We start from the raw sequence: 19,384 nt of genomic DNA, 5'->3' as shown, positions 1-19,384 counted from the left end.
CGTACTCTTCCAGTGAACAATTTTGTTTCGATAAATCAAAGGAAAACTAATGAAAAGGGTTTGAAAAAATTTGAGTTTTAATGATAAGGACAAAATAAAAGGTAAAGTGAATAGTATCAGGTTTGACTTTTTAGTGTAAAATTGTGGTTTTTCGTTAAAATGAATACTACTGTGGGTTTTTCGTTAAAACTTCCATAAATCAAAGGTTTTTGTTCTTATAATTGTTCCTATACATTTTAGAGCTATGAACCTCGTGATTTTCGTCCACATCGCGTGGCAAGGAAATAAGCACAAATAGAATTGGTTATAATAATTGAAAAGTAAATTGAATGAACGCTAACAAAATAATATAGGACACTGAATTTTGATTTATGTACGGCTTATTTTTTATTTGACTGTTTTTAAGTTTTGTTTTTTAACTAAAATATTGTAACTAAGTTGATTAAAGCAATATACTCTCTGTTTTGCTTGAGTTTAAATATTTTTTTTCATAATTTAAATGAATTCATTGTTGATTATTGCTCGCATAACTTCGTAGCACTAAAAAATGGCATTGTTCCTATTTTCTAGAAGAAAAATGAATGTGATTTTTGTGACAGCCCGTTCCTAATTTTACGATTTTATGAATTTTAAAGATATGATTTTACGAAAATGCCCTTAGAGGCGAGGGTCTTGACTTCTGTTGATCAACATATAGCGAGGTGTATGAATTAATCTATTAACGTTTTCTTGAAGTATTTTTGGTTTGGTCACTATTTATATATATTTTTCTAAAGTATTTATTTTATTTATCATTTTAGTGATTTGGAAAGAAAAAAAAAAGGATTGAAGAAGAGAAAAACGGGAGAAGGAAGTCAGGAGGACCATTGCCCAACCAGAAAGAAGAAAGAGAGAGGATGGATCAATGGGAAGGAGATCAGGAGGAACAAGGAGGGAAGGGGACGAATCAGAAGAGGAGAGAGGAAGAAGAGAAAATGAGGGAAAGGGAACCAGGTTATCTCAACCCGCGTGACCCGACCTAGTATTCAAAACCCCGACGACGATTCTAGCGTCCCCCCGGCGAACTGGGCATTGCCACCATCACCAAACGACTTCACGCCGTCCCAGCTTCCATTTCCACCCAAGCTTGACAACGGTGGGTCATCATTTCACGGCGAATCAACGCCGTCTTCTTCGGCGAGTCCGAGGGCACCATGGCGTTTTCTGTCGTTTCTGAAGCCAACTCCGACCACCACCACTATCAGTGGACTCCTTGTGAACCCATAAACATGTCCCAAACTTTGGTTGGGATGTTGAAGCTCAGAAATTGTCGAATTGAAAAGAATCCATTTCGAGGGTTTTCCGGCGGGTTTGATGAAATTGGGGCCTTTCCAGGCCAAATTGGCCTTGGCCGCAGGCGCCGATCGTTGGTAATGCCTTGATGTTTATGCTAGGAAGTTGTAGCGCGGACTCCAGGTGAGTGGATCTTTCCTTGCTTATCATATTTTCATGATTTATAATTCTATAAATGCTTTTAAATAAAACTGAGAAATTTATACCATGACATATATATATTTATATGTTATAAAATACTATAAGATGGTTGAGTTTAGATTTCATCGTGATATATCCATATGCATATTACTATAAATGTTTATTGCGAACTACAAATGGCTTGATCCCTGTTTAGGGTACGTAGACAGTCTAGCGAGACGTTAGATGCAGCCATATAAGAAATGAGATTATATAATTGAGACCATAGCCTTGTTTAAGGAATTGAGCAATGTGAGGGCTATTGGTGAAAAATGTGAATTTTAACTTTATGTTTTGATGATTGATAGTTAGTACACTACATTATATAATTGGAAATACTATGAAATGTTTTTATTTTAGATTTTCATCATGGCATATCCATACGTATATTCCTTGCTCAAAATTATTGTGAACGCTCTGAAGTGCAAAGGTGAACGCAGGACATATAGGTAAGTTCAGGTAAGTTTAGGTAAGTTCAAGTAAGTATATGATATTAGTTGAACTGATGAGATATGTGATGAGATATGAATATGTCGTATAGGTCATTAGAGGTGACTCCGACTTATATGCTAGCCATGATTGATGTGATATGTAATGAGATATGAATATGTCGTATAGGTCATTAGAGGTGACTCCGACTTATATGCTAGCCATGATTGATGAGATATGTGATAAGATATGAATATGTCGTATAGGTTACTAGAAGTGACTCCGACTTATATGCTAGCCATGATTGATGAGATATGTGATGAGATATGAATATGTCGTATAGGTCATTAGAAGTGACTCCGATATATGCTAGCTATGATTGATGAGATATGTAATGAGATATGAATATGTCGTATATGTCACTAGAAGTGACTCCGACTTATATGCTAGCCATGATTGATGAGATATGTAATGAGATATGAATATGTCGTATAGGTCACTAGAGGTGACTCCGACTTATATACTAGCTATGATTGATGAGATATGTGATGAGATATGAATATGTCGTATAGGTCACTAGAGGTGACTCCGACTTATATGCTAGCCATGATTGATGAGATATGTTATGAGATATCAATATGTCGTATAGGTCACTAGAGGTGACTCTGACTTGCATGCTAGTCATGATTGATAAGATATGAATATGTCGTATAGGTCACTAGAGGTGACTCCGACTTAGATGCTAGCCTATATGTGATGAAATGCTAGCATATATATAATAAATATATGTGATGAGCTAGCATATGTGGTGAATACTTGATAAGCTAGCAGACGTGATGAATATGCGATAAGTTAGCATATGATTATAAATATGTGAAGCATGACTTGAACTGATATATATATATATATATATAGTATATTTTTATATCCTAATTCTAGAAATTATACAGGCGTTGTAGTGATGGGTTATAGAAATTTATATGGTTTCTATTAAAATTTTATCTACTGGGCCACTCACCTTTGTTTTGTCTTCACCCTCCAGGTATTCTTAGCTGAGCTTTCTTTTCGTCGAGGAATCGTGGCGATTCTTAGTATTGGAGATTATTTCGATGGTACGATTCTTAATTCACTCTTTTGTACTTACTTATGCTCTAACGTCACGTGTGAAGTGGGCTTATTCCCGCTCACCAGTGCACTCTAGTATTTAGGCACTCTTAGGTTTAAATTTATTCACAATATTTCCACATCATCACACTTTATGGCTTCGTCACCTTCCAGGTGTCGGCTAGCACAACTCGATTCGGAGTCCTAGTGGACCTTCCGGGTCGGGGTGTGTCAATTTTGCAAGAAAATCAAACCCAATTTGGGCTTGTTCCGTTTGTGGGGCAAATTTTCAATTTTTTGGGTTTTTTTTTTTTTTCAGTTTAGTCGGTTAGTTTTCAATTTAAATATTAATTAATTAATTAATAATTGAGGTGCAAAGTTACACGTGTTGTGATGAAAGCTCCATCTCCTCAAGAAATTTTTAATTGTGACGGGAACACAAGTGATACACCACGTGTTTTAATAGGAATGATAAGAAATTTTATTTTTTAAGTTATTAACTTTTTAGCACGCATATCCCACTATTTATTTAGTGATACATGATGTACCACCCCATGTACCGGTCACACTGAAAAATCTCACCATCTCCTCCACCACCATGGCTGGACTGGTCATAAAATTTGTGCGTTCTTTTATTCCCCTTATTAGCGCCACAGTCATGTCATGTCTCATTTCCTAAGTTTTAGGATGTGAAAGAATTGTATTTATTGTGATACAATTTTAAACGGATAATGCTAGGGAGATTAAAATTGTAAACCAAATTTACAAATTAGATAATCTATCACCAATTAGTAAATAAACAAGTTAATCAACGCTTAAGTAATAATCCAATCATTAACAACCACATCATTTGGTTTACAAAATTTGGTTTAAAAATTTGGTCTCCCAAGCATTAACCATTTCAAACAAACTCTGCGTAATTTTAAATCTCTACCGTGACTTTGGTTAAATTACACAATAGTCTCATTATTGTAACTACTGGTAAACTCATTTCATATAAGCTAAATTTAAAACCTCACACTCACAAATGAAAAAACTGAACTTATTTTACCCCCTTAATCTTCGGTACACACTCATCTTTAATTATAGTTATCTAATTGAATAATTAAAAATAAAATGAATAAGATTAAGGCAAATCGCCTTCACTCTCGGGGTTAAGTACCTACCTCTTGGTGTCCAATACCCAATGATGGGAGAAGGAGTGGGAGACGAAGAGAGAGAAGATCGTTGCTTAGCTATAAACGATGTCCGTTTTCTTTTACAAATCTTTATGCGGGTGCACCTTCAAAACATGAGACTAAAGACCTTTCTTGAGGCGCTTTAAGAAAAGACCGTGTAAGAGAGAAAAAATATGTTTATTATTTCACATGAAATAATAACACTAAATATCGAACTAAGTGGCGAATTTGTGTAATTGTAATCAAATTCTTGTTTTTATTTTAAAAAAGGGAATGTAAAGTGCCATAAATTAATTATGCAAACCTACATTCTTTAGGTGGTTAAGCAAAAAAAAAAAAAAGGCTGGATGATTTAGGGCTTGTTTTGTATTTTTAATTCAATTTTTTATTTTTGAAACTAATAAGTAAGGAGTATTTTAGCTACATTCATAGTTTTTGAAATTATAAATTGTAATCAAGTTAAATACCAAACAATACCTTAATTTATTTGGGTTGATCCCAAATTTCAGAAATGTGGGGGTATTAGAGCAAATCAACTATGTTGTCAATCTCACTCAGATCATTCAATGCCATCTCTATCTTTTGTTTTCAGCCTTGTTCTTATCTACTATTTATTTTTAATTATTATTTCAATCAAAATGTCATATTATTTCATTTTAATTTGCGAGTGTCCTAATTTTTCATCATTGCCCTATTTGTCAATTTAAGAAAACAGACAGGTCCATTGACTATTATTATTGATAAAATAGAAAGGTCCTTTGATAAAATCACATGAACGAAAAGTCGCCATTCGTGTTGAATCGTGGTCACCACACCTAAATTTTCTTATTATTTCCTTAATTAAGAAGAATTGACAACGTGATGCGATTTAGACACACAACGACTCTTATTAATTGAACTTTGATTTAGACACATAATGACTTATTAATTGGTTTATACAAAGGAAAATATTAATTTTACAAACGATATTCTATATTAATCTACACTATAATAATAACAACAAAATCTTATTTCATTAAGTGGTGTCGTGTTTGTATGGTTCCTATAACGCTAATGCGCTCGGTTTTGCACCAAGTCTTTTAGCTCTAAGTATTTTATGTTTTTTCTTAAAATCTCTTTCCAAGTCTTCCCTAGTCTTCTCTGCCCCTTTTACCCTAAGTCTGTGCCACATAATTGCAATACACTAAGACCTACTCCAACCCTTGGAGTAAAACTCAAATTTTAAGTTTTAAATTTACTTCAACTTGATCTAACCCTTGGGCCAATTATGAGTTTTAACCCAAAACTCATTTTTGGGGCAAACTTAGAGCAAAATTCCCTCTAAGTTAGTGGTCTGGCTCACTATATATGCGTATTTCTTTTAGTTTTATATTTATAAATTCATTGAATTCAATAGTTAAAATCTAATATGAACAAATCTAACGGTAAAAAAAGAAGAAGATCTAACGGTCCAAATTTGAATCCAACGACTAAATTAATTAAAAAAAAATCTTTCATGTGTTTCATATTTTTTTCATAGTGTTCCACGAGTTTCATGGTGTCGATATAGTGATTTTTTAATATTTATCGGAATCTAAATAGTTTTAGGTTAAAATGTTCATAAAATTAAATTAGGATAGCCAACTTTATTTTTTTTAAGTTACTTTAAGGAAAAAAAATTATCCTAAATTCATTATTTAGTAATCCTGGAATAAAAATTTAACTCATAAGAATTAGAGCAGAAAAACTGTTTCTGGGTTAAAACATAAATTTTATGAGTTAAAACAAAGGGTTGAAGATGGTCTAAAGGAAGGAAAATACTATAAACCCAAAACGCAATTAGTTGAAGAAGAGCCCCAACTTGATTTTAGTAGATTGCAAATTAACGATTAAATTTTAGGCTTAAATATCAAAGTGGTCCATGTGTTATAGTCATATGGCCAATCTAGTCCCATTGTTTTCGATTTGGTTAATTTAGTCTTCGTATTTGTCTCTGTTAGCCAATTAAGGACATTTCATTCAATCTCTTTTTAAAAATTCATAAGAAAATTCATATGAGAAATAATTACACTTTCTCGTTAAATCAATGAGAATAATACATATAAGAAATAAAACTTCCAATTTAAAAAATGATTAAGGTTGTGACATAGAAAAGAGAGGGGGTAATCTTAGGGAGGATGTCGGAGAGTTGGAAGGAGAAAAACTTTTCTTTTAAGTTTTAATTTTATTTAATTTTAAATATTTTAAATCAAATAGATTATAATTTTATAAATATTAATTTATAATTTTTTTTACCAATGGAAATGTCCTTAATTGGCTAATGGAGATGAACACAATGATCAAATTGGTCAAATTGAAAATACAGAGACTAAATTGACCCAATGACTAAAACACATGGATCATTTTAACATTTAAGCCTAAATTTTATGCATATGAAAGTACAGAGACAAAATGAATTATTTTTGCTCACCACTTTCAAGTGATATAATGCTCATCATTTATCCCTATTGGATAAATTTAAATTTCGAGATTTATGTACTATATTGATACAATCTCAAAATTTAAAATAAATAAAATAATAAACATTATTACATTTGAAGATGGTGAGTAAAAATGTATTTGAAACAAAATTGAAATTGTGAGGATTATTGCAAGTACAAATAACGTGTGTTGTCCTAAATTTAATTATTTTAAGCTACAGAATCGAATAAAAATTTAATTTACCCACCATTACCAAGACTCTGAACTCTGAAACCAATTAATTAAAGAAAAGCATGAATGTTTTCAAATTCTTGAGTCGAACATTTCTGCTTCTTACTTGCCAACCCATCTCTCTCTCTCTTTCTGTCTCTCTCTCTCTGAACCAACTGGTAAAAAACCACCGTCCCAACGCTTTAATCCTCCCATTTTTCTGCAGTAAACACAAACAAACAACCCCGATGTGATATTTGGAAGAAAACCCAATTCGAAAAATGTCTTCTTTGAGCCACAAATGCTTACTTTCTCTCTCAGACCCCACTTCTTCCTTTCTCTCTCTAGAAGTCTAAAGCGCCCATCTTTTTAAAATCCCTTTTGTTTTTGGACCATTTCTCCAACCCCCACCACGCCCACGAACTCTCAATGCTTCGTTCTTCACACAAATGGCGAATAATAATCCCGCGTCTCCACATCAAACAGAGGAAAGCACAATGACCCACTTGGAGTTCTTCAAGAAACTCAAACGCTCCAACCCTCTTGAACCTTCTCTGGGGATTCTTGGGTTCTTCTTGGTCGCTCTTCTCTTCGTTAGCTGCTTCTCCTACTTGGATTACCGTACAGTTTACAGTCGGATTCTGGGGTTGCCGTCAAAAGGGAATGGACTGCTGGGATTTCTTGAGGAAGGCGGTAACGGCTGTGACGTATTTGATGGGAATTGGGTTTGGGATGAGAGCTATCCGTTGTACGAGTCTCAGAATTGTAGCCTTTTAGATGAAGGGTTTAGATGTTCTGAGAATGGCCGGCCTGATAATTTCTACACCAAGTGGCGTTGGCAGCCCAAAGGTTGCACCTTGCCCAGGTACTAGTACTACTTTACCATTCTGTTTCTTTCTTACTTCGTATCCATTTTACGGAAATTTGAGTAGTTTAGAATATCGCATTGTAAAAAAATAAAGAAAGAAAAATGATTATCATGTTCGTATTGGTTTGGTGTTGTTTAGATACGGGTTCAGTGCTAGTTGAGAAGTAAGCTTCCTGAATTTATCAGCAGCCTAATTGAAATTTAGTTGATTGATTAGGTGAACGGATAAAGTTTTATCGGTTACTTGAATTTAATTTATTCATTTGTAGTTGTAATGAACAGATATAATTTTCCATCTTTAATTTGCTTTTTGTATTGTTAATTTTGGAATATTGGGTTGGTTCCTTTTTTTGTTAATATTTTGTTAACCGAGCGATATTGTAATTAATCTAATCCAAACTACGGGGAGATTATTCGAACTTCGGTTGGTTCCATTCTTAATGATGTCCTTGTTATTTTCTGCGTGAATGATTTTAAGTTTTTGTGGGGGTTGGTGGGTGTACTTTTTGGGTGGATTAGCTGCTCACCCGTGACCCTTTATTGCCTTTTGGCTTTATCAATTCTTTCAGTGTTTGTATATTTTTAGTTCAAACTGCTCGAGTAGAGAGAAAGTTCTCTGTTAGCCCTGTTGTTTTGGTTGTTTTGTCCTTTGGTTTCATCATATGCTTTTTCAATCTGGAGGTTTTGTTTTCGTCTGATTACAAGTTGAGTGAGTCCGAAAAGATAACGTTAAGACTATATTAGACAATTTCGTCTATAAATCGTGAATTTTCATCATAATTACAACGATAATTGGTAGTGGTACATTTGAGTGATCTTTAGTACTTATGATGATAAAGATGATGGTACACCGAATACTCTCTAGTTGAGTACATTTGAGTGATCTTTAGTAGTTAGATTGGACAAGATCTTATGTTGGGTTTATCTCTTGTCTTAAGAACAGATTCGATGCAGGGAAGATGTTGGAGAAGCTTCGGAACCGGCGTGTTGTATTTGTTGGTGACTCAATTGGAAGGAACCAATGGGAGTCTCTTCTCTGTATGCTCTCCTCTGCAGTACCTAACAAGACTTCAATCTATGAGGTGAATGGGAGTCCAATCACAAAGCATTCGGGGTTCTTGGTATTCAAGTTTGAGGACTTCAACTGCACTGTGGAGTACTACAGAGCACCATTTCTAGTCTTTCAGGGCCACCCTCCTGCTGGCGCTCCAGAAAACGTGAAGATAACCTTAAGGGTGGATCAACTGGAAAGGACTTCCAGGCAGTGGAGAGATGCAGATGTGCTGATTCTCAACGCGGGGCATTGGTGGAGTTATGAGAAGACCATACGAGAGTAAATCCTGATAACTTTCTCTTACAACTTTTTTGTTAGTTTTCATAACATTTCTTGTTACACAAACTTTGAAACTCTAAGAGGTGGAAAGTTTACAACGAATTTGTGATTTAAACTTTTAATTATTTGGAGCCTTCACAAAGGTTGCTTAGGAGAAGTCTCAGCAGTCGGTAGAGCCTCAGAAAGAGAAGGCATCGGAGGGGGATCATTCGGAGCCTCAGTACTGGACAGAACCCTAGAAGGAGGAGGCATCAGAGGTTGATCATTTGGAGCTTCATTACGCGGTACAGCCCCAGAAGACGAAGGCAATAAATGCCTTTGGAACAAACCCACAAATCTCTGATGATCAAGTAAAACCTGACCATCAGTTTCCTTCATCTGGTCAAGCTTCCTCTTCATGTTTGTAGCATAGTCATGTGCGAGCCGGTGCAACTGTTTATTCTCATGTTTGAGCCCTCTAATCTCCTGTTTGAGACTCATCACTTCGGCCGCCAATGATTCAACTTGGCGGGTTCGAGCAAATAGGCGTTGGGCCATATTAGACACAGAACCTGCACACTGAACACTGAGAGCCAGCGAATCCTTAACAGCTAACTCATCAGACCGTTTGGAAAGTAATCTGTTATCTTTGGGAGTGAGAAGGTTCCTGGCCACCACCGCAGCGGTCATATCATTCTTCATCACGGAATCCCCAACGGTAAGAGGACCAATAGGGGAGACGAAGGATGGGCGCCATATGTTGTCTGGAGAAGGCGGGGCTGCCTCTTCAACAAGGTTCAAGTCAAAACGACGGTCGGAGGGGCTAGACATTTTCAAAGGTGTTGAAGAGAGAAGAGGTAGGACAAATCAAGATCTTAGAAGTGCAAGAATGGAGCTTCTACTGGTGGAGATTCAAGTGTGCTTTGGAACTTAATGCCAGCCCCTATAAAAAGCTGCACTCGACGGAGCTTCAGACATCGAAGAGGCGCCTGCTCAGAAATCGAAGAGGCGTTTGCTTTCTCAAAAGCTGGGCTGCTTAGAGACCACGAGGGTTGATCGCATAAATCGAAGAGGTGTTTGCTTTCTCAAAAGTTGGGCTGCTCAAAGACCACGAAAGCCGATCTCAGAAATCGAAGAGGCGCTCGCTTTCTCAAAAGCTGGGCTCCTCAGAGACCACGAGGGCTGATCTCAGAAATCGAAGAGGCACCTACTTTTCCAGCCTTGTCAGCACCTGTCACACGCACACTCAGCTTTGCGGAAATTATGGGTATTCTGTCGAAGACTTCTGGGGAAGTAGAAAACACATGAATCTTACTGTCCAATCACCCACTTCCCACACGCAACAATAGCTCATGGGTACCACAGATAACTTTGCCAAAGTTCTCTGCCAAAGTTGAGCACGTGAAGCTTGCAGCTCCCACTACATCGCTCTGACCAAGAAGGGTAAAAGAATAGCAAAGAAACAGCACTAACAAAGTTTAGACCCATAAATTTTGAAGGTCTAGCTACCATATTATTACCCACAAGGGTAAAGGAACAGTACCACTGCTGGAAAATTGGAAAGTCCTTGTGTGTCAACTTCTGTGCCTCGTGGCAAGGTAGACTAGCAAACATGCCCAACCTTTACTCACATTCGAGAAAACACTCCCAATAAGATTGCTTGCTCCAAAATCGAAGAGGCACCGTCCTCCGAATCTCGAGAGCCAGACTCCCAACATGACTACTTTCTCAAAAATCGAAGAGAGGGTAAAGGAACAGTACCATTGCTGGATAATTGGAAAGTCCCTGTGTGTCAACCTCTGTGCTTCGTGGCAAGGTAGACTAGCAAACATGCCCAACCTTTACTCACATTCGAGAAAACACTCCCAACAAGATTGCTTGCTCCAAAATCGAAGAGGCACCGCCCTCCGAATCTCGAGAGCCAGACTCCTAACATGATTACTTTCTAAAAAATCGAAGAGACACTGCTCCCCGAATCTCGAGAGCCAGACCCCCAGCATGATTGCTTTCTCAAAAATCGAAGAGGCATCGTTCTCCGAATCAATCAAAGAGGCGCTCGCTTTCTCAAAAGCTGGGCTGCTCAGAGACCACGAGGGCCGATCTCAGAAATCGAAGAGGCACCTACTTTTCTAGCCTTGTCAGCACCTGTCACTCGCACACTCAGCTTTGCGGAAATTATGGGCATTCTGTCGAAGACTTCTGGTGAAGTAGAAAGCACATGAATCTTACTGTTCAATCACTCACTTCCCACACGCAACAATAGCTCATGGGTACCACAGATAACTTTGCCAAAGTCTCTGCCAAAGTTGAGCACGTGAAGCTTGCAGCTCCCACTACATCGCTCTGACCAAGAAAGGTAAAAGAATAGCAAAGAAACAGCACTAACAAAGTTTAGACACATAAATTTTGAAGGTCTAGCTACCATATTATTACCCACAAGGGTAAAGGCACAGTACCACTGCTGGATAATTGGAAAGTCCCTGTGTGTCAACCTCTGTGCTTCGTGGCAAGGTAGACTAGCAAACATGCCCAACCTTTACTCACATCCGAGAAAATACCCCCAACAAGATTCCTTACTCCAAAATCGAAGAGGCACCGCCCTCCGAATCTCGAGAGCCAGACTCCCAACCTGATTACTTTCTCAAAAATCGAAGAGACACTGCTCCCCGAATCTCGAGAGCCAGACCCCCAGCATGATTGCTTTCTCAAAAATCGAAGAAGCATCGTTCTCCGAATCTCGAGAGCCAGATACCACATACCACTTTTTCAAAGTGCTCTGACAGAGTTAAAACATGTGAAGCTGGCAGCTCCCACTACCGTGCTATGACCAAGCAGGGTAAAGGAATAACATTACTACTTGTGTTAGGGAGACTCCTATATATGTCGACCTCCATCCCCAACGGACAGGCAGACCTGCAAAAATGCTCAACCCTTCCTCATATCTGAGAGGGCACTCCCAACGAAGCCTTTCGAAATATTCAGCTTTCTTTCCCCCCGATAATACCTCTGCAAACAAGCTATACTAGAGCAAGAATATCTCATATCATCAGGGTTAAAAGCAAGAGTATCCCATATCATGCTTTTTCCCTGTCTTTTCCTTTGGCCTTGTTTTTACCTGCAAGACAAGGAGAAAGAGAGCAATCAGTCAGCACTTGAAATCAAGCTCCCAGCCAGGAACTGACTGCCTGAAACCCCTTACCTGATTACTTACCTGGCATTGCTCTCGAGTACTCATCTTCAACAGCTTATGTTTCCAGGGAAGATACCGCATCTGCTTGAGGAACAGATAGGGCAAGTGCGAAGGATACAAGGAAGCATGTGGAGACAAGCGGAACAGCACACGTGCCGATACTTCCATTACTCTGTCAAAAGCAAAAGTATCCCATATCAGCAGGGTCGAACATACTCTAGATTTGATGGACTTGTTTTGACCCTCAAATTCTTCAGTCGGCCTTATACTCTGGAGGAAACCAGAAAACCCTCCAGCTCAGTTCAAGAATAAGCCTGTGGAAAGTTACTTCTTCAAAAGCAAAAGTATCCCATATCATCTCTTCTCATTTTTCTTCTTTTTATCCTTCATGCTGCTGCAAGATGGGGAGAAGGTGAACAATCAGCCGGAGCTCTGATTGCTTACCTTGTCTGTCACCTCTTTCAGCAGATCCCCTAGCTCGGCGACTTGGGGGACTCCTACTACATGGTTTGTATCGCGCTTGACCAAGCCTGAAACTACAAGTAAGCTTCAAGTGAAATTGATACATTACCTTGTGCATCTCCACCAGTTAAAGATACCACCCCTGGATGGAGGAAGAGTACTTCCAGAGAAGCTGCCACATCTACCTATGAGACAGATAAGGCAAGTCAAGATGATACCACACTCCGATACTTAGAAGTTTCGTGATTACGAGATCATTCTCCCACAATATTTCCTAATGTCATTTGTACTCTAATGTCATTTGTACTAAATCATTCACTTGTACTCACTAAAGGAGAGCTTGAACCTATGTACTTGTGTAAACCCTTCACAATTAATGAGAACTCTTCTATTCCGTGGACGTAGCCAATCTGGGTGAACCACGTACATCTTGTGTTTGCTTTCCTATCTCTATCCATTTATATACTTATCCACACTAATGACCGGAGCAATCTAGCGAAGATCACAAAAAGCGACCGTTTTCGCTACCTAGGATCTATCTTGCAAGAGAACGGAGAATTAGATGGAGATCTCAACCATAGAATACGAGCTGGATGGATGAAGTGTAAGAGTGCATCCGGCGTGTTGTGTGACCGTCGTAGGCCACTGAAGCTCAAGGGAAAATTTTATAGGACGGCAATAAGGCCAGCGATGTTGTATGACACAGAATGTTGGGCGGTGAAACATCAACACGTACACAAAATGGGTGTAGCGGAGATGAGGATGCTTCGTGGGATGTGTGGGCACACGAGAAAGGATAAGATTGAGAATGAGGATATCCGAGGTAAAGTAGGAGTAGCCGAAATTGAAGGAAAGATGAGAGAAAATCGGTTCCGGTGTTTTGGACATGTGCAAAGAAGGCCGACTGACGCTCTGGTTCGAAGATGTGACTACGGGACAGAGGTTCAGGGCCGAAGGGGTAGAGGAAGACCTAGGAAAACTTTGGAAGAGACTCTAAGAAAAGGCTTAGAGTACTTGGATCTAACGGAGGACATGACACAAAACCGAGTGCAATGGCGTTCTAGGATTCATATAGCCGACCCCACTTAGTGGGAAAAGGCTTTGTTGTTGTTGTTGTTGTTGTTGTTGTGGTTGAATAAGGGTTCATAATTCTCATGGAGAAAAGTTTGTGCCTATGATTTATCGGATTATGTCTGATCTTTGGAATTTCATGACTTGTCAGTGGTTGCTACTTCCAAGAAGGAGAGGAGGTGAAGATGAATATGACTGTCGAAACAGCATTTTGTAGATCGTTAGATACTGTGATTGATTGGATTGGCAATGAAGTGAACATGAGCAAGTCTTATGTCCTCTTTCGAACTTATGCTCCTGTGCATTTCAGGTTTGCTCCATCATTTTTGTTGGCAGTCTCATTGATATATAATTTTTTGCCTTCAGTTTGGTTTTGCACTTTAGAGGTTCTTTGTGTTTTTTCATTTGCTTGTATAGGCTTTAGCATCAGAACATAACCAATACCGTATACGTTTGCACATTTTCATTTCATGTGTTCAGGGAAAATGTTGCTTTTGGTTTTTACCGCATATGTATAACTTAACACTAATCAATAGGTTGTGGATGTAACAGTGGCGGTGATTGGAATACGGGTGACCTACCTGGATTAAGTTTGTTGTTCAATTCATCCGAAAGTGTTTACAAGACGATCTTTGATCTCATATCAGAGCGTTCAAATGAGTCACATGTTAGGAAACTGGATTTGCTCAATGTGACGAACATGTCTCTGTGGAGAAAAGATGGTCATGCCTCTCTATACTATCTAGGGCCTGAGACTGGACCAGCCTCCGTCCACCATCAAGATTGCAGCCACTGGTGCCTCCCAGGTGTGCCTGATTCATGGAACGAGCTTCTGTATGCGCTCTTCCTTAAACGGGAATCCATTCGCGCATGAAACTTACTCAGCCAAATCTTTGTAGTCTACGTTGTGAATAGTTATTAAAAACTTCCTGAGATGATGATCACCAAAGGACTTCAGCGCACAAAAGGTGAAAAAACAGGAACATTTTGTTGGCCACAATCACCGGAAGAATTCTGGCACGTAAAGGTGAGAGTTGGATGGTACTGTTAGCATCTTCATTTTTCTCGAGCATTAGACTGGTTTTGCTTAACGAGGGGAAAATTAGAACGAGAGATTCGTCATCTCTGGACCCGAAGGACGGAAGTTGGTTTCCGGAGCATGCTAAACTTCAAGGATGCAAGTAGAAAGAGATGATGAGGCAAGCTTGATACTGGTTATACATGTACACATGGTTATACTTGTATTCACAGAATGTAATTACACAAGTTTTTATTGCCCTGGATAATACAGGGGTTTCGTTGCATCTAATGTCAATGAAAGAGAATTTACTTCAACTCTCGTGTTAATTTGAGTCGTGTTCATGTGCTTTTTGGGAAAAATATGCATAAATAGACCCGTTACAGAATACAAAATAGAACCGGAACATTGAACGGACTATAACCTGTATATAAATAATGGTGGAGTTTTTTTATTTGATTTTCAACATCAATAAATGGTTTCTTCTACATGGATTTTTTGCTTTCAAAAAAGCGTTTCTAACTAGGGGTGGGCACGGGCCAGGCCGGGCCCAAATTTGTAGGAACCTGACTCGACCCGTTTTAAAATGCAACGGGCCGGGCCAAGCCGGGTATATGAATTTTGAGATTTGGAATCGGACCTAACCCGGCCCGTTTTAAACGGGCCGATTCGGGCCGAGTCCACGGGTCCAATTTACTTTTTTTTTTTTTTTTTTAAAGAATAGGTTGTTTGGATTGTGTATAGAAAATCTGTATCATCTACTTTGTAAATATTTGCCCGAGTACAGACTATTGCATTAAAAGATAAATTACAGGCTAACTTAGCGACTACATAAATCATTTGAACATATAGAATAATGAGAAAGGCTCTGCTGTTAGTACAAGGCGTTCGCAGCCTTCTCCCTGTTCTCAGAGGGGTGAAATACATATTTCCCTGCCAATAGGTACAAATAAAAGCTTATAAAGAGGAATTTACATTCAAATCCAATTTGCATGAAATGGTCATGGTTAAAACTTAAAAGGGATTTTGAATACCTACTCCTGATCATATTGCATCTCAACGTCAAATTGGGGATTTCGAATCAATTAAATTTCAGAACTTGAATCAAGTGGACTTGCATATTATCAGAGATTGTTGGTCCACAATGAAACTAAATGCAGCTGTGTAACTTAATTGACTGGAATTACAAAATTCTCCACTAAATTTTCTCATCGACCAACAATTATCTAATTACATTACTTGGATTTACAGAAACATTCCACCAATCAACCAAACATAATCTAAATAAAAATACCAAAATCTGAAACAGAATATTCAAATATATACAAGTTTGAAACTATCACAGGACGCACATATATTCAAATTCAATTTAATTCAACAGAAGATTCAAATTCAATTCACCTAAAGATTTGAAATTCGAACAGAATAGAGGTCAAGATTCAAGAACCCAACAAAATCCCTAAATCTAGTGCACCATTAATATCTCTCGTTCGAGCACAACAATTTTGGTTATGTTAATCAGAGCATCAGCATGTGGGGCTTTCATTCGGTAATCCTATGAAGGCAAATTTATGAACCTTCCAATTCATATAAGGCAAATTTATAGATTCGGTTTGGGGTTTTCTTGAAATCCCATATGATTACTAAATGCAGAGACTCAGAGATTGCAGAGTCAAAAAGGGCATATATCTAGAAAACCCTTAATCCCTAAATCTAAAAAATTATTATAGAGAATTAGATATTGCAGAATGCAGAGACTCCAAAGAGTAAAGATTTAAGAAATTATACTACCTTAATTTGGGAGGACATGAGATGAAGGTGGTCGATTTCGATTTGTAGGATGATGGTGGTGTTCTAGATGGCGATGATGGGGTAGTAGCGATTGGGACGAGACGGCGGTGATGTGGTTGGTGATGGTGGTCGTACCTCGCAAGTCGACAGAGAGAGAGAGACAGAGACGGAGAATTGGTGATGGCTGCTGTCGAGGAGGAGAGGAAGGTTTCCGTCTGAGATGAGACTCGGTAAGGAAAAAAATCCAATCGAATGGTGGAGAAGTGTGGAGGTGTGAATAATCCCACGCTATAAACGGTTCGGGCCGGGGGCCCGTTACTCTTGATATTTGGATCCGCCCCACCCCGTCAATTCCTCCACCCCGCCCCGCCCTGCCCCGTTTCTTCTTTAAAATATTTAGACCCGCCCCGAACCTGTCCCGAATCGCGAGAACCCGCAGGTCCATGACCCGTTTGCACACCCCTATTTCTAACTAAGTTTGGTAGAAACACGTAAAATGTGTTTGGAGTACAAAACAATGTTTCCTGAAGAAGCAACTAGGTTGAAATTTTGACAAAAAGTTTTAACATCCCCCATTTATGAAAAACGCTTATGAGCAAAAATATTTCCTACGAATTCAAATCTCAAGCGGCTTCTCACGTGTGGTTTCCAAAATAAAAATATTCGCACGTGTTTACAAATCAAATCAGTTTGCGCCTTTTTTCTTTTTCCTCTTTCTGTCTCTAAACCTTAAAAATGGCAGCTTCGAAATCCGGCTGGATCGACAATCATTCGATCGCTTTAACCACCATAAAATTCGATCACCCGGTCCCGTTTATCATCAATCTTTCTTTTTTCGAAGAAATGGCTAATAGCATTGCAACTCCACACAGGACACAGACGAAAAACTGACCCCACTCGTAGTTCTTCAAGAAGTTCAAATGGTTCAACCCTCTGGAGCCTTTTCTGGGAATTCTTGACTTGTTCTTAGTCACTGTCATTTTCAATAGTTGCTTCTTCTACTTAGATTACCCTACAGTTATCAACGGGTTTTGCTCTTGTGGGGTCAGTGGCGGATTCAGGATTTTAGTATAGGGTGGTCTTAACTTCCCAACCCCCGTATCAGACCATGATACCAAATCCACTATTTTTTTCCTTGTGCAACCATGGCAGCAAGGAGAGAAAGGTGGTGCGAGTCGCGACCTGTGAGTGGGTAGGTGCAGACGTCATTCCATGGCAAAGAGAGGGTTGGATTATAAGTGGGCAAGGTTGGGTTCGACGGATGATGTTTTGGTGGAGGGGAGGTGTAACATCCTACATCATCAGGGGGTGTGGATCCTGTAAGCCTTATATGTATATTCCCATCTCTACCTAGCACAAGGTTTTTTGGGAGCTCACTGGTTTCGGGTTCCATCAGAACTTCGAAGTTAAGCGAGTTTGCACAATAGCAATCCCATGATAGGTGACCCACTGGGAAGTTCTCGTGTGAGTTCCTAGAAACAAAACCGTGAGGGCGTGGTTGGGGCCCAACGCGGATAATATCGTGCTACGACGGAGTTGAGCCCGGAATGTGGTGAAGGCCCAGGCTGGGATGTGACAATTTGGTATTAGAGCCAATCCATGGCCGTATGTGTGCCGACGAGGACGTCGGGCCCCTAAAGGGGGTGGATTGTAACATCCCACATCACCCAAGGGTGTGGATCCTGTAAGCCTTATATGTATATTCTCATTTCTACCTAGCATGAGGCTTTTTGGGAGCTCACTGGCTTCGGGTTCTATCGGAACTCCGAGGTTCAGCAAGTTCGCGTGAGAGCAATCCTATGATGGGTGACCCACTGGGTAGTTCTCGTGTGAGTTCCGAGAAACAAAACCGTGAGGGCGTGGTTGGGGCCTAAAACGGACAATATCGTGCTACGGCGGAGTCGAGCCTAGGATGTGGTGGAGGGTAGGGCTGGAATATGACAAGAGGGCTTAGCGGATGAGAGGTTTTTGCAAACGAGATTTGCGATAAACAACAACATATGCTTAGGAGGAGAGAGTGGCTGTTTGGTTATGGGTGCAATGTTAGAGTTGGTTGTTTGGTTATAGATTTAGAGAGAGTTTTGGTTGACATGTGTCTTTTATTTATTGGTGGTCTGTAAAACAATACAGTGACTAGTCAGTGTCTAAATATTGTCCTTTTTTTAATGGTTTGGCTCAAAACGGTCTCGTTTTGGCCAAGTAATTTGAAAGAAAAAGTCATATTCTTTCTCCTTCTGTGTTTGCAGAAAGTGCTCGGCAGCCATGGCTGTTGTAACATCCCACATCGCCCATGGGAGTGGATCATGTAAGCCTAATATGTATATTTCCATCTCTACCTAGCACGAGGCCTTTTGGGAGCTCACTGGTTTCGGGTTCTATCAGAACTTCGAAGTTAAGCGAGTTCGTGCGAGAGTAATCCCAGGATGGGTACCCATTGGGAAGTTCTCGTGTATGTCCTAGAAACAAAACTGTGAGGGTGTGGTCGAGGCCTAAAGCAGACAATATCGTGCTATGGCGGAGTCGGGCCCGGGAAGTGGTCACGCCCGAGGCGGGATGTGACAGGTTGGTATCAGAGCCAATCCGTGGCCGGAAGTGTGCCGACGATGACGTTGGGCCCCTAAGGGGGGTGGATTGTAACATCCTACATCGCCCAAATGAGTGGATCATGTAAGCCTTATATGTATATTCCCATCTCTACCTAACACGAGGTTTTTTGGGAGTTCACTGGCTTCGGGTTCCATCGGAACTCCGAAGTTAAGCGAGTTCGTGCGAGAGCAAT

At 39.4% G+C, this 19,384-nt stretch overlaps 1 protein-coding gene across 2 annotated transcripts; it reads left to right on the top strand.

Annotated features, from left to right (window-relative positions):
- Positions 1-6,996: 6,996 nt before the first annotated feature.
- Positions 6,997-15,131, top strand: LOC103419127 (protein trichome birefringence-like 11). 2 transcript variants are annotated; one of them, XM_029100357.2, is made up of 4 exons: positions 6,997-7,758; positions 8,705-9,094; positions 13,948-14,106; positions 14,349-15,131. In XM_029100357.2, the coding sequence occupies exons 1-4, from the start codon at positions 7,343-7,345 to the stop codon at positions 14,668-14,670; spliced, it is 1,287 nt and encodes a 428-aa protein (XP_028956190.2). In that variant the 5' UTR covers positions 6,997-7,342; the 3' UTR covers positions 14,671-15,131. The 2 variants fall into 2 exon arrangements, with proteins under 2 accessions (XP_028956190.2, XP_070675519.1); XM_070819418.1 differs by lacking the exon at positions 13,948-14,106 and having other exon boundaries at positions 7,208-7,758.
- Positions 15,132-19,384: the final 4,253 nt, after the last annotated feature.

The sequence above is a fragment of the Malus domestica genome, chromosome 03 (assembly GCF_042453785.1).
Source record: "Malus domestica chromosome 03, GDT2T_hap1".
Lineage (NCBI taxonomy): Eukaryota > Viridiplantae > Streptophyta > Magnoliopsida > Rosales > Rosaceae > Malus > Malus domestica.
This window is presented reverse-complemented; position numbering and strand designations above follow the sequence as displayed.